Source organism: Camelus bactrianus, chromosome 14, assembly GCF_048773025.1.
Source record: "Camelus bactrianus isolate YW-2024 breed Bactrian camel chromosome 14, ASM4877302v1, whole genome shotgun sequence".
NCBI classification, from domain to species: Eukaryota; Metazoa; Chordata; class Mammalia; order Artiodactyla; family Camelidae; genus Camelus; species Camelus bactrianus.
In genome coordinates, this window is record NC_133552.1 from 15036529 (window position 1) to 15058869 (window position 22341).

Below are 22341 nucleotides of genomic sequence, written 5' to 3' on the forward strand. Positions count from 1 at the left end.
TTCACATACATTCAAAGAAGCCCATCTGCTCCAGAAGGCAACTGTCAGGGTTACGGATCCAAATTTCCCTTAATCATTTCTACGATGACCCTAAAGGGAGAGGCTATACTCCGGAGCGTCTGTGGGCCAGGACTTGACTACTTCCTGAAAGCTAAGAAGATTATGTGTCGTAGTGGAACAAGAAGCGCAGCGGGTACAGAAATGCCAAATCTGCCAGAGTGCAGGTCACAGAACCGGGTTTGGGAGGATGAGAAGGAAACGGACGCTACAGAGCTAATCTGTTCAGGTGTTTCTTGAGTATTCATGACGTGCCAAGCACTGTATTAACAGAGGTATTCAGCATTAGAACCCACCACTGTCCCTACTTGGAGCTAATTTCGGTGCAGTAAGCCAGGTATAACACATACATAAACACATATATCACATACATATATATGTACATGTCAGGTGGAAATAAGTGTTAATTATAATACCAAAGCAGAGCAAAGGAATAGCGAATGAGGGTGGCTACTATTTCAGGAGACCCCCTAAAGACGCAATGGAGCAAACCGCAAAGCGTGCGTCCGTTTCTAATTTTCTAGGCTATGCGAAGCGAGCTGCTCCTCCCAGGGAGCCCCGCCCCCTCCTCCCAATAGGGTGCAAAGTGCCATCTCCGGGGAAGCCCCTCCCACTCCCCGCCCAGAGGCGGCCTTGGGGGCGGGGCCTCGAGCCAAGTGGAAAGCCGCGCGCTTAGGGTTCCCGGCATCCTCCTGGTTCTGTCAAGAGCAGGAGTTACCCCTGCCAGAGAGTGGCATTCTGGGAACTGTAGTTTCCGCCTGCAGCTCCGCGTCTCGGGAGGCCAGTAAAAGCCTCTAAGTCGCTTTATTGCTGCCACAGGACTTGTAGCCCTGAGGGGTTGTGGGGAGGCTTTGCTAGGAAGGGGCGGGGGTCATCCCGAGAACCACAGGGCACATCTAGCCAGGCGAGCGTCCAGGCCGGAGGCCGCCTCCGGTCACGTGACGCCAGCCTCCTCAGGCGCGCGCGGCTCCTCAGGGTTCCCGCCCCATCCCGCCAGTCTGTCGGCCTGCACCTCCCCCGGCGCTGCTGCCACCTCGCGCTCGGAGGCGTCACGGAACGTGCTCGCCTATCCCCCTCCCCCTCCTTTCCCCTCCCGCCCTCCTCTACCTCCCCCTCCCGCGCCGAGACTCGCCGCCGCCGCAGCCGCAGGAGTAGCCGCCGCTGGAGCCGCGCGCAGCCATGGCCGAGAACCCCGGCTTGGAGAACCACCGCATCAAGAGCTTTAAGAATAAGGGCCGAGATGTGGAAGTGAGTGTGCTTCCGCGGCTGGGGCCCACCCGGCTCGCCCGCCTGGCCGCGCCGGCCCCGAGGCGGCGGGGAGGGGCAGGGGGCCGGCGCCGGGCTGGTTCTCGCCGGCTCGCGGTGGGTCGGAGTTGGCCGCCGCCTCCCGTCACCGCGGCCCGGGGCTGGGCGGAGCGGGCGGCGGGACGCGGGCCGGGCTGCAGCCGCCCTCCGGAGCTGCCGACGCAGAGACCGGGAAATGCCGGGGTTTTCGGCCCCGTCACGCGGGCGCGGCCTGCTGTCGGCGAGGAAGGGATGTGGAGCTGAGGCGGGGTCCGTGGGCCGGGGCCTCGCGGGCCAGGGATGCTACCGCCCCGGGTTGTCGACCGCCCCGTGGAGGGGGCGGCCGCGGCTCGCGCCCGCTGCCTATGCAACCTCCCGCCCGGCTCAGCCCCCTCAGTGCCTCCCGCGTTGCCGCACATGGAGCCTCGGCTCTGCCGGTCCCCGCGCCTACCTTCTGCGAGCCGGGCCCAAGCGGGCGGTGGCGGCCCGCAGAGGGGGGTGGGGACCAGCCGGGTAACTGACTTGTTTGAGGGTGGTGGATGGGGGAGGGTAGGATGCGCCAGGACCATTTTCTTATATTCCAGCGCTGTTCTCTGGACCAGTCGTGCTGAGCTGTTCCAGCTCATACTCTTGTTACTGCTGGCATTTGGAGCAAACCGAAGGTGGACAATAGTTTACCATCTATTGTGTTGAGGCTTTGGAAGAGACGTTGTTCCTACCTCCGCTCGCAGGATGTGTTTTCTTAGCCTTTTCTTGTAGTGGAGGTGTGCATAGGGTAATCATTTCTTTGACATGTTTTACTGGAATAAATTGGATACATAGGTTCATACGGCCTTGTGTGTATCTCTTGCTCTAAGCTGGTAGAATTTCCAAGTGGTTGCAAAACTGTAAACATTCATCGTGGTCAGTCAGTTCGTTGCTACTCAGCATGTTGCCATTGTCTCGTTAAGGTGACATTAGCAGGTACTATTTGCAAACTCGGCTTATCCTGGCAGCGCTAGAGGTCTCTCTGCAGCTACTAAAAGCAATGTAGTATAATGCACAAACTTCACTGAGAGTCTGATCTCTGGATTTGTTAGGAGGAAAGTGTTTTCAAGTCCACAGCCTCCTTTTCTAATACTAGGTGACATGATTTGCTCTTTTGTCATTCTTGCTAAGGGGGCCAGTGTGACTAAGAAGTGTGCATTTTATCCTGTCTAAAAGAGAAAAGGTGGTGGGGAATATATACCATTCAGCGTTCTGTTTTGTAGAAAAAGATGAAATTCAGGCCATGTTTCATTAAATACCATTTGGAAAACATTAAATACCAATTGGAAAAAAACCTAAGGAAATACTATGGAATTCGCATTTGATTGAGACAAATAAAGGTCATCTATTTCTGTCCTGAAGAAATGGTTTAATTTCTTTTGTGAGAAATATTTATAAGCAAGGGTGAAACTTAGAAATAGCAACAAGAAATTTTGGAACTGCCTCTTGTTATTGGTCCACTTGATGATAGGAGTTAATTTTGAGCTTTTCCCATCAGTGATTGTTCTTGAAAGCTTACTCCCTATTATAAAGCAAAACTAAATGTAGTTTGAAAAATACCCATATTTGTATAGAAGAACTAACATTCTTTCCCCTATTGGATATTGATACAGGTTTTTGGCTTATCATTTGCCTCTGCTGTGTTCTGGGAGCTCTGTGGTACCCATTAAGGACTCTTGCACATAATACACACATAGTAAATATATGGTGATGATCAGAATATAATCAATGACTTCTAGATGCCTGAAAAAGATGCATGGTTGCTAAGCCTTTCAGGCTGAAAATATTGGTCACAACATTACAATTCCCAGGATACACGAAGGTAACAAAAGCATGAAATAGCAAACATTTAAATGGTGGTTCCATGTGGCAGACACTATACTAAGAGCTTCATGATACCTCTTTTAATCCTAATGACAGCTTTATGAGCTAGGTGTAGCATTATCCCCACTTTACAGGAGGAAAGTATTTTAGATGAGGAAATTCACAAGTGCTTATACAGCCTGCACAAGGTCATGGAGTGGGTGTGAGCATTCATTCATTCATTAGTTGTCTACAGGGTATCTAACGATGTTCAGTCTTTGCCTCAAGGAGTTTATCTTCACAGTTCAGCAGGAGTGACGGAAAAGTAAACTGTTAGTTATGATGCAGTACATCCCTAAGGGTATCCTCAGAATGCATGAGAAGATACTGACTTGGAGCTGAGCGTTCAAGGGTATCCTCAGAATGCATGAGAAGATACTGACTTGGAGCTGAGCGTTCAAGGGAGATGTTCTGTTTGATTCCTAGTCGATGAATGGGAGTGAGTTGATCCTGAAGGATGAAAGAAAGTTGGCCAGGGAAAGGGAGAGGGCAAGGAAGGGGCATTCCAGACGTGAGGGAGCAGTAATTGAAGAGTCCTGAGAGAATGCAGTAGGACCGCTAGAGAGGGATGCTAGAAATGTGACTAAAGGGTGAGCTGGGGTCAAGTCTGATCAGGTGCCTTTATTGTGGAATTTGGTATGAGTAGACACCCTATCTAATTTAGTCTTATCCATTAGAAACCATATTACACTAGAGACTTATGTTGCAGCCTAGCTCTGTGCCTAAGTAGTAGTGATTATCAGGCAATTTCAGAAACAATGAGGTGTACTTTGATGAGGTATCATTCCTACCTTTTCACATATAGGATAGATACAAGATAAAATATATTGTAAATTATATAGCCACCTGATACACAAATAAGATGCCAAGTGCTAGAATAAAATACATATTTCCTAAAGAAAGTAAAAGTGTGAAGTTATACCAGGGAATTGTGAATAGGAAGAAGATTGAGGAAGAAAGTAGTTTCATGGTCAGTTCAGTTGGAAATCACTTCGCAAAAGAAAGATTGGTGAATTTTATAGGAAGTATGTACTAAACTTGAACAGGGCATAAGAGCAATTAGTAACTAAAGATCCAGGTAAAAAAGAAGAGATTAAAAAGTGAAGAGATGAGAATTCTGAGAGTATTTCTGTGGCAGAGTTCCTTAGAAACTTCTTGATGAGGAAATATGAAGGGATTTATTCCAGCGTAGAGTTAGAAGGTGTAACATGATTACAGCAATGGAAAAAAGTGACTGGTAATAGTATCTAGAATTAATTCTAGAGGAATAGTGCTGTTATTCATATGCAAGGAGGAATTTTCCCAACAATTGAGACTGAGAGTGGTCCTAACATGGAATGAAGATTTGAACCTCCTCTTCCTTTCTCTTCCTCTTCTCTGTAAAGCTCACAGGAGAGAAAGAGATAAAGGTTGTCCTGAGGTTTACAGATGGAGATGGGGAGGGACTGATTATCACAGACCACACTATAGGGCTTGGCTGAGGGGAATGGATTTTGTACCTAAAACTAGAAAATACATAGTGAAGAGGAAACTCTTAATTCTTTTATTTGAGGTGGAATGTGTATTTTAATACCAGACCTTATGTAAGGCATTAGTTCTTAGACTTTTTTCCTTTTTGAAAAAGTATTTAAAACTTTTCAAATATACTTATGGAAGAGTGCACAAAACAGAAATGGTCCACTTAGTGAATACTTATAAATCAGACATGTAGGTAACTGCCATCCAGTCAACTTTTCTTTTTCTTGCTCCTGTATACTTCAAGGATGTGACATTTTCATCGGTGACAATAACTAATTACTATTTAAAATGTTTTAACATTTATTGAATATTTACAATGTACCTCTACCAAGTACGTTATATGGATTATTTAGCTAGTCTTCATAATCCCATGAAGTATGTATTATTACCCACATTTACTGCTGAGGAAACTTGAAGCCTACAACTCTTAAGTAGCTAGCCCTAAGTCCTAGGGTGGCTTAAGTGGCAGAGCCTAGACTGGCAGTGAAGCAACATGACGCCAAAGCCAGAACTCTTGCTCCCTGTGCTTTACTGTCTCTTCACCTAGTAGTGCCTGAGACTTGACATATCGTGTACATCTGGAAGTTAATTAATGGGGAAAATATTTAAGAAATTTTGACTATCAGAGAAATTCTTATTTTGATATTTTAAAGCCTTGCTAATAAAAACATCTTATTTATCGTTTGATTTATTTGCCGTTTGTTTTTTCACTCTTGGAAAATTTCCTTATTAGTAAGAAGCCAGTTAATTGGTTTCACTGAAAAATAACCCCCCATATCCTTGGCCTTAACACTTAAACTTTATGCTTCAGTTTCTAACACTAGGGATAAAAATCTTCTCATCCACAAATTCATCTAGCACTACCAAACTTGCTTCTCTCTCTCTCTCTGGAACCTCTGTTGGTAAGAGGTCCTACCTGAATGTTCAAGATTAAAACCTTTTCCTTGACTTTGATTCCCTTCTTCCCTTTCTTCACTTTTCTGTGTTAATCATCTGATATTTTTACCTTTCTTACCAACCTTACCACCCTGCCCTAATTTAGGCCTCTGTCACTGTCACTTATACAAGTATGACAGTGCACTTGGTTTCCCTATAACTTCCCTCCCCAGTGAATCTTACAGATTGATCTTCCTGAAATCTTTTTGTGTTATTCCTGGCAAATCATCCCATTGCCTTGAGGATAAAATTAAAAGTCCTTAGCATGCCATACATAATTTCACAAAAGACTTTGCCTTTTCTATCTCATCTACCACTTTTCCCTCTATTTTCTGTATATTTTATATTGTCATCCATGATAAAATACCTGACATGGTGGGGTAACCAATCCATTTCCTTTCTGTGCCTTTGTAAATGCTGTTCTCCTGTATACTTTTGCTGTTTTGTGGGGCTCACTCTGGCAAACTCTTTCTTCACTCAGACTCATTCATGTATTTGTGGAACGCCAAGATTATAATTCTGCCGCATCATGTCATTATAGTTCAAAAAACCCTTCAGAAATTCTCCACAGGGTCTTTCCTGACTAATAGCATACTCAGTACTATCAATTCCTATTTTTTAACTTCTCTCTAATGCTTTTCCAAGTGAATTTTTCTTTACCTCTTTGAGGTAAATTGCTGTGATGTACAGCAAATTCTGAGTATATAGCAGCTGTTAAAGCATGTGTTCCCTATCCAGAAGCCCACTGAGGGTAGGGACCTTGGGCTGGGATGGGTCATTTAGTGACTAGTATATAGCATTTAATAAATATTTAAGAGACTGAATGATATAATTGAAAACACTCTACATTTGGGAATGAAAGGTACAATATTATTCTAAAATGTTGATAATTTCTTTTGTTGTTGACTTTATGGTGCTGAAACTTGCCTGACCTCCTGTGACAATCTGTTTTGGTATAACGTATTTCTGTAACATGAACTAATTCGGACTTGAATGATGAAAAGGAATGATGTTAGTTCATGCAAAATTCATGTTGGTTTCATATTTGATTTTTACCAGCACATTAATCATTTAGCCCTCCCAAGTAACAGCAGTTGAACACAAGCAGTTGAAATGCAGAAACACAGTTGAACATAAGCAAGCCCAGGAGTACACGTCTTGGCTCCATTTAACTAATACTCTGTCTTAAAGGTGCTTCTTGCCCCAACCATATTGATATATTTCCCTCTTTCTTCCTAATTTTGCAGAATATGAAGTTTTTCAGGAATCTATATGTCATATAGCAGATATACTATATCTTGAATTCACCAGTGTGGCATATGATCTCTCCTGGTCCTTCTGCCTCATTGATTTACTCCTTTTTGGTTGGCTTTGCCAACCCTTCTTTCTGTCCATTGAGTATAGTCATGTCTTGGGATTCTGTCTGCTGCTCACTTCTCTATAGACTTTTTCTTGCCGGTTATCAGCAATTCCCTTAGTTTTAGCCATCATTTCAGTGTGAGGAACTTAAATCTGTTTTAATCATCTGGTGGAAATTAATCACGTGAGCATCACATCAGCTTCTCAGGCTCAGAGTGTTTAAAGCTATGTCCTGTCTTTGTTTTTTTCTTTTTTCTGTTTATGGCATCATCACTCTTGCTGTGACCTGAACTTGAAACTTGAGAGGCTTCTTGGACTCCTTCCTCATCTTCCACATTCAGTCAGATGCCAGTCATGTAGCTTGAATCTCTGCTGTCTCTGGATTTGGGCCCTGCCTCTCTATTCCACTGCCTCCAGCCTACTTGCAGCCTTATATTTATCACCTAGTAGTTTAAAAGTTGCCTCCAAATTGTGTTCTTTCTCCAATTCTTGAGATTTTTCAGTGAGGCTGTACCTGATTACTTCTCCAGGTTTTGTGTCCATCCCTCACACACCTCACCTCTGGCTTTTTAAGCTCTAGCGACACTGAACTTCTTATATGCTTATACGTAATCTGGAATCCCTCCCTCCCTTGCTTGCCAGTGCTATTTCTATTCTCAGGGTTACCCTGCTGACTGGAATATCCTTCCCTGCCTCCTGTTGCCTGACTAATTCCTACCCCTCTTAAATACTCAACTCTCAGTTTAGCTCTTCTGAGAAATCTTTCTGAATCCTTCCTCATCCTTCTAGATTGAGTTAGGAACATTTCTTTGCTCATTGTAGCTATGATAATATATTTTAATTATATTTTACCTGTTCCTCATATATATACCTCCATTGTCTACTTCTTAGTACAGTGGCTGAAACAAAAAGGACACTATAATATTTCTTCAGTGAGTACATCTGTTCTAAGTACTACTGGCACAGTAATTTTCCTATGGTATGTTTTTTAACTGAAACTTTTAATCTTTTAGTGTCTTTTCTTACTGCTTCCCTAATCAAGTCTAAGCTTTTTATTCTGATAGGTAAAATACTGGGAGATTAAGACACATGCATAGTGAAATAATTTTTAACAGTTTCTTATACATTATGACAATTGACTCCTGAAGACTTAAGGCTACTTCTCTAAAAAATAAGAATGCATTCTTAAATACCACATCACCCCAACACAATTAATCATTTCCTAATAGTATCTAATGTAGTCCACATTTAAATTACCTTTTTTAAAATTTAATTTTTTTTTTTTTGCATTTGGTTGTTAGAACCATGATTACAGAAGATCTGATCACATTTAGTTATGTTTTTTAAGTCTCCTTTAATCTAGAACAGGTTCCTCCTACCATTTTTTATGTATTGTGGTAAATATACAGAACATAAAATTTTGACCATTTTAAGTGTACAGTTCTGTGGCATTAAGTACATTCCCACTGTTGTGTAACCATCCCCACTATCCATCTCCAGAATTTTTCATCTTCCTCAACTGAAACTGTGTCCCCATTAAACAATAACTGCATTCCTCAATCTCCCCAGTCCCTGGCAACCTCTCTTCTTTCTGTCTTAATGAATTTGACAATTTAGGAACTTCATATAAGTAGAATGACACAGTGTTTTTCCTTTTGTGACTGACTTTTTTTCACTCTGGTAGCATCTTCAAGATTTATCCATGTTCCAGCTTATGTCAAAATTTACTTCCTTTTAATGGCTGAATAATATTCCAGTGTATGGATATACCACATTTGGTTTACCCATTCATCCACTGACAAATCCTTGGGTTGCTTCCACCTTTTGGCTATTTTCCCCCACCATTTTTAAAATGACATTAATTTGTTGAAGAAGTCATGTCAGGTTTCTTATATTAAACCACATGAAACTGTCATTTTTGAGGTTTAGAACAGCTAAATATCATCAGTTTCATATGGTTCAACCTATTAGAATGTCCTGATTACTGAATTTGTCTTTCTTTGTGGTGTTGCTTAACTTGTTCCTCCTATTTCTTAGCAACCTCTGGATTTTCTGTAAACTGGAAGTTGATTTTGAAGGCTTATCTTTAGTTTAAGCATGTTTTGATAAAGAAAAAAAAACCTTCAATTGGTGATGCTTTGTGCTTCAGAATATATCCTAATAGTGATGATAAGCTTGATCAGATGGTTCAGATGATAAAGAGTAGTTTCATGTCGTGATGTCATAGTTACTACATTTGGTGAAATGAATTTTGGTTGTTTAGATGAAATGTGATAAAAGCTTGAATAACATTTGAAGTGAAAAAGTCACTTGATTTCCTGGGACCCAGAAATGGAGTTAGAGAATATATCTAGAAAATCTAATTTCAGAGTCAGTGACATTCTTTTTCCATGACTGACAGCACTCCTAATTTGACTTTTTGTTTTTTTAGCGTAAGATTTGTCTATCTGCACATTTCCAAGTCTCTATTCCTTTACTTTGAAAGTAAAGCAATATTAAACATGTAAGGAGGATGTAGCTATACTTTGTGGCAGTTTTGCCATTAAGAAAAATTTTGTCACAGCTTAGGATACCAACATTAACAATTAAAATATGGTAAAATAAATCATGAACGTATTACTTGGAATTAATCTTTCTGAACTGTTGTGTTTTCTGGGTTATAAGTTTATTTGTTTATGTACCATATTTTTTTTCATTTTGGAATGCCAGTGTTTTTGAATATGCCTATTACATGTCTCGCCTTCTTAAAGAGAATGTAGTTTAGTTGTTCTCTTGGTTTTTAAGAATCACCATTATGCATATGGCTATCAGTTGTTACTTTTATGTAAGTGATGCCTTCAACTTCTTAGGTTTGTCAGAATTTTGGCCTTAATTTCTATGCTTGTGGAGTTTTGCTTATCATAATTTTTTTTTTTTTGGCCTGTCCTTCCCTTGCTCTTAGTCTGTCAGCTTTCTTTTTGATATTGTCAGCACGTTTACCTGTAGTAGCTCTTCTATTCCCTTTTAATTTGTTGTTTCATATACAGTTTATATCCTAGTGACTTTGATAACAGATATATTGAACATTTATCTAGCATTTGCTATGGGCCAGGCAGGCATTGTTCATTCCAAATATTATAAATATGAATAATACTGTCCTTGCTTTAAGGAAGTTCAAGTTGATGGGAGAGACTGATACATAAGCATATACTTAGTATACAGTATTAAGTTCTATGATATAGGTCCATAGTTTGCAAAGTACTTTGAGTGCATGGAGAAAGGGAGTGACTGTATCTGCAGGAACTGAGTAAGATTACACAGAAGATCACACTTGAGCTAGGTCTTGAAGGAGTGGGAGTTTGCCAAGACAAAAAGATAAATAATATGAATAACAGTGACTGTCACGGAGTGTTAAAGGCATGGCGTGTTCAAGCAACAGTTGATATGGTAACCATACACGTATTCCCCCTTCTTTTGGAAATAGCATTCTTGTCGATTTGGCCTTTGGAAGCTACTCTTCTGCCATTGGATACCTCTTGGTGGGATTTTTAATCTAAATGCTCTGGCCTCCTTTGCTAAATTAAAGTGCTTCACCCTTTCTGGATAACACAAAAAAGGCTAATCAAATGCTGTCCCCTGGCATTTAAATCTTGAGTGAGCTGACACTGCAACCTAAGTGATTCATCCTGGCAGAAATACTGTGAAGAAAAATTTCATTAATTCCTGCCACCGAGATCCATGGTTGCTTTCATCCTGATTTTTTCATAGATCTCATTCTTTAGCTTTTCCTTTGGTTCTCTGAATTGCTCTGTATTTTTCCAGTAAATTCTCCTGCCCACCCCTCTTTGCTTCTTAAATTAACTCATTTGTTTCTATTGTTTGCAACATAACTCTAATTTAAGGTGATAATTGTCCTGGTCTGCTTAGGACTGAGGGAGTTCTCAGGACACAGGACTTTGTTCAAACCAGGAAAGTCCTGGGCAAACCTTAAACCAGGCTCTATTCTAACTGAAACAGTTCAGGAATAAGGATAATGAGTTTTGGGAGCCAAATATTCAGATGGAAATATCCAGTATGCAGCTGAAAATAATGTGTGCAGAACTAGCTTGCTTCAGTTACTTCACTCAGCAGTTATCTGAATTCTGAGCTAAGTGTGAGGGATAAAACAGTGAAAGTAATGATAACCAATAATTGCTGAGTACTTACTATGTCCAAGGTACTCTGCTTAAAAGAGTAATCTTAAATAATCCTCACAAAGTTGCCATTATACAGATGAAGAAAATGAATTAAATAATTTGCTTAAGAACATACAACTAGTAAGAGGCAAAACTGGCATTCAGTCCTAGGTTTCCTGCTGTAAAAACTTGTGCCTTTAGTAACCATTCTCCTACTCTGCCTCAGGGCCCTGCTCAAGGAAGACTAGTATGGAAATGATGTAAAAACAAACAAATAATTATTATAATGGAATTAGTAGAGAGTACAGTGGGCACATAGGGGAAGTGCATAGGTGAATCTGGAAAGGCTTCAAGGAATTGATTGTGCTTAAGCTAAAACTAGAAAAATGTTTAGTTATTTCTTTGATAGTAAATCTTGGATGGGCCTGGAAGTAAGAAATAACGTCATATGTTCTGGGGAAACCAAATTCACTCAGTATTTTTTACAGGTGGAGTGGTTAGAGAGTTGGAAAAGATAGGTAGGGATCAGATTGTGAAAAAGCTCTCCTGTGGGGAAAATCTGAAATTGGGAAGTGGATTTCATGCATTGAGAACTGTTGCTTTGGTTGCGCTATAGGAGATGGATTGGTGAGGGTGGGAAGGAGCTTGGGAGGAACAGTTAGAAAACTCTCAGGGATCTCAGAGATAGGTAGGTGGTCTGACTAATAGCACTGGCATTGAGGTCCAAAGGCAGGACATTATTAGGACTATTTACTTGGTGTATTTTATCTTTTAGGACAGAGGTTAGCAATCTTTTTCTGCAAAGGGCCACAATAGTTTTAAAAGCCTAAATATTTTAGGCTTTGAGGGCCTTACTGCTTATATCACAACTATTCAGCTCTGCTGTGAGCATTAAAGCAGCCATAGACAACAGGCAAACAAATAAAACTTATTTACAAAATCGGGTGGAGGGCTAGATTTGGCTCATAGGTCCTAGTTTGCCTACCCCTGTTCTAGAATGATGCATCAGTGGTGAAGTTTTAGAAAATAGCTCAAGCAGTGATTGGAGTGTTTAAGATGGTAATATAGAATTATCTTATAGGGATAAGAGGAAGAGAGGACTAGGGGAGGAAAGAATCCCAGGAACGACATCATTTTAGGGGACTAAAGAAAATCCCCTGAAGAATGTGTCTGTAGGAACCTTACAGCATAGTGGTAGGTCAGAACTTTAGTGGAGAAGAGCTTCCTGAAGGAGGGATAATAGTTGTGTATCAAATGCTACAGAGGAGAGAGGTATGATGAGGGATAAAACAGTGAAAGTAATGAAATAAGCTGTTCATTGTAGTTGGAGGCCACTGATAAGGGGAAAACCCAGAGAGAGGTGGGGGCTGGGAGCTAGATTATGGTGGGGTAGGGAGTGAGTTGGAGTTGATGTAGATAGGATCAGGCAGTAAAAACTCAGTTTAAAAATTTGGTAGCCATGGGAAGGAGGGACCACAGCTGAGTTTGAGGAGGAAGTAGCGTTAAAGAAGGCTTTTTGCTTGTTATTTGTTGAGATTCGTGGGACTAACTAATGTGTGTTGGCTAAACTGAAGAAACTAGAGCATATGAGACTTAACCTGGCTAGAAAAGGAATGAATGATTGAGTCTGGAGTAGTGGGGAGCTGTTAGCCAGGTGAGGTAAGACGTGTACACTGTGGTTGGGTTTTGAAGCAGCCTCAGTTGGAAAGGACTTAGAGAAGTACAGACAGAAGTGAGGATGGGCTGCAGTGGGGTAGGGAAACTGGAACAGATTATGCCTGATGATGGCCTCTGTTTTCTTTTAACAAAGTTATCTCCAGAGAATAAAGGGTCTAAGAGAGGTGACACTGGAAGAAAAGGTGTTTAGGGGAATGTAAAATATCTAGAAATGAAGACCCAGCTGAGATTGGTAAAGCCGTCCCTTGGTGTTGGTGGGAGATTGGTTCCAGGAGCCCCCTTGGATACCAGAATCTGTGGATACTCAAGTCCCTTTATAAAATGGCATATATAGTAGATGAATACAGTTGGCCCTTTGAATCCAGGGATGCAGAGGACCAGCAGTACTGTAGTAGTATTTTGGTAACAGCTGTGAATAATTTTCAATTGATTGTATCAGATTTAGCTAAGAATGCATTCTAGATTATAGTTAGAATTGTTAGTTGAGACAAATATAAAGAAATCATACCTAGTTCAATCATAAAAAAAAAATTTGAACTAGCAAGATGTAGAACTTGAATCCAGACCCTTTTTCCCACAGATGTAGAAACTAAAGGCATAGAGAAGTAGTGAATGTGGTCCACTCACCTAGTTGCTAACCAGGTTTTCTGATTCCAGTACTTGGGTAACACAACACACTTAAAAGCAAAAACTATATTTTAGAAACCTTTGAAACATACAATAGTAGAGAGAATAATGTATCAAACTCCTGGGTACCATTTTAAAACAGTTTTAATTTTTAGCCAGTGTTGTTTCATGTGTATCCCTACCCACTTTTACCCTTCTCTGGAATGTTTTGAAGCAAATTACAGACATCCTGTCTTATATGTCAATATTTTAACATGTATGTCTAAGAGGTAAGTCTGATTCTGACACCAGTTCCATTGTGAGGGTTTTTTCCTCACACCAAGCAATTCTACCACATCAGCTAGGTGCCCTACAATTCAACTAAATTCTGACACTGTCTACGTGGAGATAGCGTCATAAAATCTACAGGTTAAGGGTTCAGTTCTATAAGACTGCCCCCCACCCCCACCCCCACCCCTGCACGCCTCTAAGCAACTGGCCATAAACCTCCTCGAGTTGGATTAATTTGGCTCAACGAACCCAGAGAAACATGTTACTTACTAGATTACTGGCTTATTATAAAAGTATACAACTCAGGAGCAGTCTGATGGAAGAGATGCATAGGACAAGGTGTGTGGGAAAGGAGTGGAGCTTCCATCCTCTCTCAGAGCGCACTAATCTCCAATAATCCGTATATTCACTAGCCCGGAACTGACCTTTCAAGTTTTTATGAAAGCATGATTGATTAAATTATTGGCCATTGGTGATAGAACTCAATCTCCAGCTCCACTGCTCTCCCTGGAGGTTGAGGGGTAGGGCTGAAAGTTCCAACCCTCTAATGACAGATCTGGTTCTCCTGACAGCCAGCCCGCAATCTTAGGTTACCTGAGGCTGTCAAAGGAGGGTTATTAACATAACAAAAGACACCTTTCCTGCTCTCCACACTTAGGAAATTACCAAGGTTTTAGGAGTTCTGTACCTGGAACAGTGGATAAAGACCAAATATGTATTTCATATTGTAAATCACAGTGTCATAGTAAGACATATGATATTATTGTACTTTAAACACCCCAAATAATAATTGTCATATTAAATACGCAGTTAAAAACACTTGATATGAAATTTCAAAGTAATAATACTCACTATTATACCGCACATTTGTAACCGAAAGGAGCCTTCTTGTCCAAGGTTAGAATGTGACATAGTAAATAGTATTTTTAATTTTTCCCTCTCTACTCTCTAACTAAGAAAAGGAATAAAGAAATAATCCTATCTCCCTCAAAATATGTTGATAACATGTAGTTAATTTTTAACTTCCAAAGATAGTATACAAATTATTATAGAATGAGGAGAATTTATGGAAATAAAGGCTTATTCATATTTATAATATTTTGATAGTGATTTTTTTCAGTTTTTAAAATGAAAATGACTAATGAATGCTACATATTATAAGAAATATGTTAAAACACTTTGTGTCTCTTGAACAGCTTGATATATTCAGTTTGTTACCTTGACTTAAAAAACACAAAACAAAAAGTTTTCTTATTAAATAGGTGACCTGAAAAGGAGGATCATGTTCACTAAATATCAGGCTATCGGTAGAGATGCGTGCACACCTATGCATACCTAACCTAGAAGCTGGGTGTTACACAGTGTTAATCTGTGTAGCAGAGAACCATGGACTATATACAGTTGGTATCTTTTTGTAAATTTGAACCAGTTTTGATAACTTGAATCTAGTTCCATGAATATCATATGTATGTATCTTGGTTTTGGAATAATTTATAATTAGGAACATTGATTGAAGCTTTTTTTTTCTTTTTAACTTTGCTAAGTAACTTTTTAATAACTTATGCCACCTGGTGTTTTAAACAGAAACATAGGAAGTGGATAGAGTATTTTGGAAATAGTGCTGCATAACATTAATTTGTGTACTAATTCATATTGGAAGTTAATTATCTATTAACTTACTAGTTTTACTTCTGTTTATTCTATTTGCTATTATTTAAAAGTTAAATATATTTTAAAGGGAAAGAGAAGAAGATAAAATATAAATCATGATTCTAAATAAAATTTCAGATGTATTCACAAATTTTATGGAGAAAGTTTATAAACTGGTAATTCTTAATTCAGATTTACTCTTGTATGAAAATAAATTCTCATTGGCTAAAATCCTTTCATAGGCGTGACAATAATTTAAAATGCTTCCTCAGTCCCCTTGGACAATATAAAGTTACTGTTATGGACTATGACTGGTAGCAGCAGTGTGTTTTTCAGTTATGTGTTGAGATCTGGGAACATTGTTTTTGATTGGAATAAAGGAATTGATACTTGGTTGTTAGAGTTCTGTAATTGTTGGACATTTGCTTTTGTTTTCTAAGTTTTATGAATGTGAGGCTAATGCAAACAAACATTTTTGTGTATCCTTTTGAAACTCTGGGAAAATGGAATATTTAAGGAGTTGAATTAATGAAATTTTGGAATACAGAAGGAGAAAGTTCATGTGATTATGGTAAAGTACAAATAGCATTGTTACTGAGTGACTCACTGCAAGTTCAGGTTTAACATTAATTGTGCAAACTACCTTTTTTTGATATTGTGGAGCATAGGGTAATAAAAATGAATGAAATGAGATCCCTGCCTTCAAGGGGGATTTAATCTAATAGAGTAAATAATACAGCTATAGGTAATGATAAGACAATATGATAGTTTGATAAAAGTAAAGGTGGTTTGGGAATTCCAGCCTTAAAGATTTGACAAAGCTTTATTGTGGAGATAACATGAAGTAGGAATGTTTCAAGGTTTGAACAAGATGTGGAGGTTAGTTATATATATATAGCAGAAATAATTTTTTTTCTTAAGCTAATTGCTTGACAACAGTGTATGGACGACCTTCCCTCTAGTTTGTTGCAGTGACCCAGAGCATTAGCACAAGGATCTCTTAGATCACTGTTTCTCATCTGGTATGCAGCCCTCAGGGTGGCCCGCCAGGGATCTGAGTGGTGGAGCCCTTGAGATCTTGGCCCTTAATGTCAGTGTGCTGTACAAATATTTCATGTGTGCCCTATGATCTGACAGAAGTTGGGAAGCACTATTTTACACTACTTGATAATTCTCTTCTTGTAATAAGCTCTTTAGTATATTGTTTAGCTTTTGTGAAAAACAGCTAGAATATTTTCGTAATAAGAACACATTCTGGATAAATTGTATTGGGTACCAGTGCAGACAGAATTTTCTACTAAATTAGACATTAGCTCCATGCACTGGAGGTTTTTCACTCCACTACCAGGGAAAAACTGGGCCCTACCAGTTTTTTCCAATTTAATTCTAAGGTTTTGTGTTTGTGAACATGATGGCATTTAGTGAGGATATGATGTTTGGGGTCATGGATAAACTTTAAATATAACATGACCAAAATATCCCTCCATATGCTTTTCTTCTGGTGCTGGACCTGTTTCTGAGAAAACTACGCTTCTTAGTAGGACAGGTATTTGAGAGGAAGGGAAGTTGACCAAATATGCTTATGTTAGGGACAAGCTTGACAGGAAGTCCAGAGCTGCCTTCCGAAAAGGGGCAGAAAAAGGAGAAGGAAGCAGAAGAGAAACTTAAAGTTCTGAGTTTATAACTGGAAAGAAACCAGACATCTGGACACCCAGGTCAAGGTGTTACAGGAGGGTCCTATTAGTGACTGCCACCAAGTGTTGAATTCATATAGCTATAGATTTTGAGGGGCTAGTGTGGCTCGAAATAACCCTTTCCCTGAGGGTTTGAAGAGGAGAAATTCGAGTCCCAGCTCTCTTAAATCAGTGAAAGTGACTCAGATGACTGTAGCAAAGGGATAGTTTTGGTACTACAAACTTTCAGAGGATGGCTACCTTTTGTTTTGTTTCGTTTTTTGTTAGTGAAATAGAAGATACCTGGTGTCCTCGGGTATTTTAGGAATCTTAAGAAAAGATCTAGCATCTTCCTGCTCTTCTTGTCAGCTCTTCTGCCTAGTAAACTTTAGTAATGTCAGTTTGGCTATGTAACAGTACTGTAAATAAAATCACTTTTACATAAAATAAATAAGCACAGTATTAAATAAGTGTCATATAAACATTATTATAAGTTTTATTTATAACACTGGTAAGAGTTAGTTATTGACTGCTTACAAATTTTTTTAATTACAGGGAATATGTATTGACTGCTACAGTGGTGATAAGAAACACCAGTCTGGTGCACAGAACGGTTTTTAGTAGGAGAAAAAAATTAGAATGTTATTGATAATTATACATTATAGAAAAATTAATTTTTGAGACAAATTAATTTAGGAAGGGTTTTAAATAATTTGAGTACTTTTCAGTAGAATAACGAACTTGTTTTAAATTACAGGGATAATATACACAACAGATAGAATAAATTCAAAGGAGAAAATGAGACATGTCACCCTTACCACCTCTCTTTCTGCAAGTAATAACTGCTTTTAATAAATTTTGTTGAGGTATATTTATCCATTTTAAGTGTTTAGCTTGATGAGTTTTGACAAATAATTACTCCCTTGTAACCACAATCACAATCAAGATGTAGAATATTTATTTCCCCTCAAAGTTCCCCCATGTCCCTTTGCAGTCAGTTCTCCCTTTCCCCCAGCTCCAGGCAAACACTAATCTGCTTTCTGCCACTATAGATTAGATTGCCTTTTCAACAATTTTATGTAATATAATCACAATATGTACTCCTTTGGGTTTGGCTTCATTTTGTTTACTATAACATGTAACATTAATATTGTTTTGTTTACTTAGAGTTCATTCTTTTTAATTGCTGATCCATATTCCATTGTGTGAATATGTCACAATTTATTTATCCATTCACTTGTTACTGGATATATGGGTTCTGGCCAGTTTGGGGCACTTATGTGTAAGACTGCTATGATACTTGTTTACAAGCTTGTGTGGGGGGCGTGTGTGTGTGTGTGTGTGTGTGTGTTTCCTTTGATAAATACCTGGGAGTAAAATGGCTGGATTACATGGTGAGTTTGTCTTTAAATTTGTAAGAGACTTTGAAACTCTTCTCCAATGTGGTTGTAGCATTTTGCATTTCTATCAGCAGTATGTGAATTCCAGTTGCTCCACATCCTCACCAGTATTGGCAGTTTTTTAAATTTTTATCATTTTAGTGAGCGTGTAGTGGTGTCTTGTTATGGTTTTAGTTTGCATTTTTCTCCTGTGTTTCCTTCTGGAGTTTGTTAGTTTCAGCTATTACACTTAGGTTTATAATTCATTTTGGATTAGTATTTGTGTATACTTTTAGATAGGGGTTGATGTTCATCTAGAACTCATTGAATAACCTTGGTACTTTTGTTGAAAATCAATTGATTGTATATGTTTGGGTCTGTTTCTGAACTCCATTCAGTTTTATTGATATGTATGTCTATTCCTATGCCATTATCTCACTGTCTACTGCTGTAACTTTATTGAAATCAGCTTATGTAAATCTTCTAACTTTGTCCCTTCTTTCAAGATTGTTTTGGCCACATAGCAGACACTTGTAGATCATTCACTCAGCAACAGCAGAATACACATTCTTCTCAAGTTCACATGGAACATTCCACATGTTATGGAACATATGTAGAATGTTTATATATTATGAAAATTCTAGGGTAGTTCATATGTTTGGCCATAAAATAAGTCTCAATATATTAAAAAATATTAAAATCGCAGTAAATATGTTCTCTGACCACAGTGTAATAAAATTAGAAATCAGTAACAAAGGAATTTAGGAAATTCCACAAATAACATAGAAATTAAACAACACATTTCTCAATAACAAATGGGTCAAAGAAATCACAAGGGAATTTGAAAACACTTTGAGATGAATGGAAATGAAAACACAACATATCAGGACTTCCTGAATGAAGCTAAAGCAGTGCTCAGGAAATTTATAGCTGTAAATGCCTATATTGAAAAAAGAAGTATAAACTAAACTTAAAGCAAGCAGAAGGAAGGAGAGGAAGGAAATCACAAAAATTAGATCCAGTGTAAATAAAACAGAATAGAGAAACAATAGAGAAAATCAATGAAACCAGAAGTTATTTCTTTTAAAGTAGCAACAAAATTGGCAAACCTTTAGCTATACTGCTGAAAAAAAGAAGACTCAAATGACATTACAGAAATAAAACATAATAAGGGAATACTGTGAACAGTTATAAGCCAGCAAATTATATAACTGAGATGAAATGGAGTAATTTCTAGAAAGACACAGATTATCGAAACTAACTCAAGAGGAAATAGAAAATCTGAATAGACTTGCAGCAAGTAAAGAGATTGAATTCATAATCATAAAACTTCCCATAAAGAAAAGCCCAGGACCAGAAGGCTTCACTGGTGAATTCTACCAAATGTAGTGTATCCATTCAATGGAATACTATTCAGCAACAAAAAGAAGTACTGAAATATGCTACAACATAAATTAATCTCAAAATCATTATGCTAAGTAAAGAAGCCAAGACAAAAAAAAAAAAAAAAAAAAAAAAAAGGCCACATATTATGGTTCCTTTTAAATGAAATGTCCAGGCAGTAAGATTCATAGATACAGAAAGTAGATTTGTGATTGCCAGGGACTGTGGAGTAGGGGTAGGGGAATGAATGATAAAGGATATGTGGTTTCTTATAGGAAAATGTTCTAAAATTAGATAATGGTGATGGTGGCACAACTCTGAATATACTGAAACCTGTTAAACTTACACTTCAAAGAAGTGAATTTTATGATATGTGAATTATATCTGAATAAAGCTGTTATTATAGAAGAAGGTAAATTATGCCTAATACTAGCACAAATTACCTTACCTACTGAAGGCATTTTCAGAATGGAAAAGTGTGTGTAATAAGAGTAACATGGAGTTCTGTCTTTCAATAATAGTGTAGTACCTTAGACTGAGTTACTGGACAATTATCAGCTCTGGACAAAATATATTAAATATTTCATTTAAAGGTATTAGAAAGTGATCAGAAGTAGGCAGAAACTGGAGGGGAGCCTATTATTAAAACATAACTATCTGATGAAATTTGTGAGTTAGTGTCTGAGGATCACTCTGTAATCCTCTCGCTTCTTGGGGCAGGATACTGCAGCCTTATTGGCTTGAAGTATGAGTACAGAGTTCCAGGATGACAAAACAGCTGGAAACTTAGGTGGAAATCCTGGAAGATCAAGAGCTATAAAAAGAGTGAGTCCTGCATTTTCCAGTGAAGACATACAGGTGGCCAATAGGCACATGAAACGATGCTCAATATCACTCTTAAATTATCAGAGAAATACAAATCAAAACTATAATGAGGTGTCACTTCACACCAGTCAGAATGACCATCATTAAAAAGTCCACAAACGATAATGCTGCAGGGAGTGTGGAGAAAAGTGAACCTTCCCACATTGTTTGTGGGAATATGATTTGGTACAGTCATTATGGAGGACAGGATAGATGTTCCTTGAAAAACTAAAAATAGACTTACCATATGATCCAGCAATCCCATTCCTGGGCATATATCTGGAGGGAACTCAAAAAGTTATATGCACCCCAGTGTTCATAGAGCACTGTTTATAGTAGCCAAGACATAGAAGCAACCTAAATGTCCATTGGCAGATGACTAGATAAAGAAGCTGTGGTGTATTTATACAATGGAATACTATTCAGCCATAAAAAGAATAAAATTATGCTATTTGCAGCAACACGGTTGGACCTTGAGATTATCATACTAAGTGAAGTAAGTCAGACAGAGAAAGACAAATATACAATACCACACAAATGGACTTATTTACAAAACAGAAATACATGGAAAACAAGCTTATGGTTACCAAAGGGGAAAGGTTGAGGGAGGGATAAATTAGGAGGTTGGGGTTAGCAGATACAAGCTACTATATATAAAACAGATCAACAACAAGATGCTACTGTATAGCACAGGGAACTATATTCAATATTTTGTAATAGCCTATAATGAAAAAGAATATGAAAAAGAATATACATATATATGTATAACTGAATCACTATGCTGTACACCAGAAACTAATACAACATTATAAATCAGCTATATCTCAATTAAAAAAAAAAGAATGTCCTAAAATTTGCATGTAAGATCTGCCCAAATGCTTGGCAATCTGCTGTACTATGCATGTACTGTGCATGCACAAACACACACACATGCTGGGCTATTTAATGGAAGTTGAGTCGTAGGACATTAATTCTACATAGATTGTTTTAAGGTAGTTTCAAATTGTAATCCCTAGTGAGAAAACTAATAAAATGAAAAATAAAAAAGCAAATCTAAAAGGCTAGTAGAGCAATCAAACAGAATACTTAAACAATTTGATTAACCTAAAAGAAGTCAGGCAAGTGGGAATAGAGGAACACAGAAAATAGATTGAGACAGTAGAAAACAAAAATAGCACAGCAAATGCCTAACTTCAGCTACACAATTACATTAAATATAAATGGACTAAAGTACTCCAACTAAAAGTCAGAAATTATTAGACTGGATTAAGCAGGACCCAACTGTATACTATCCACAAGAACTGTATTTTATATACAAAGATGCGAACAGTTTAAAAGTAGAAAGATGAAAAATAGTAATAGAAGTATGTACATTTTAGACCTTGATTTACATGTATGTATAAGTTAAATATATATGCTATTGGTACTCACATTGAAACTTCATGAGTTAATAAGTCACAAGTTTGAATGAATTGTTTGTATAGGTATACCTACCTCACTTTGTACAGTAAATAATCCTATTCGGTAGACATTCATTAAGGACCTGTTATTGCACATACTTTCACTTGAAATAATAAGGAAGATAGATCATGGTACCTTCATTTCTTAGAAAAGGAATCT

At 38.4% G+C, this 22341-nt stretch overlaps 1 protein-coding gene across 1 annotated transcript in view; it reads left to right on the plus strand.

The window, feature by feature from the left end:
• Nucleotides 1-952: 952 nt before the first annotated feature.
• Nucleotides 953-22341, plus strand: part of KPNA3 (karyopherin subunit alpha 3) — a 74263-nt gene continuing 52874 nt past the window's right edge. The window contains exon 1 of the mRNA XM_074378141.1: nt 953-1305. Coding sequence (XP_074234242.1) covers nt 1237-1305 — 69 coding nt within the window. The 5' untranslated portion in view covers nt 953-1236. The remainder of the gene's footprint in view (nt 1306-22341) is intronic.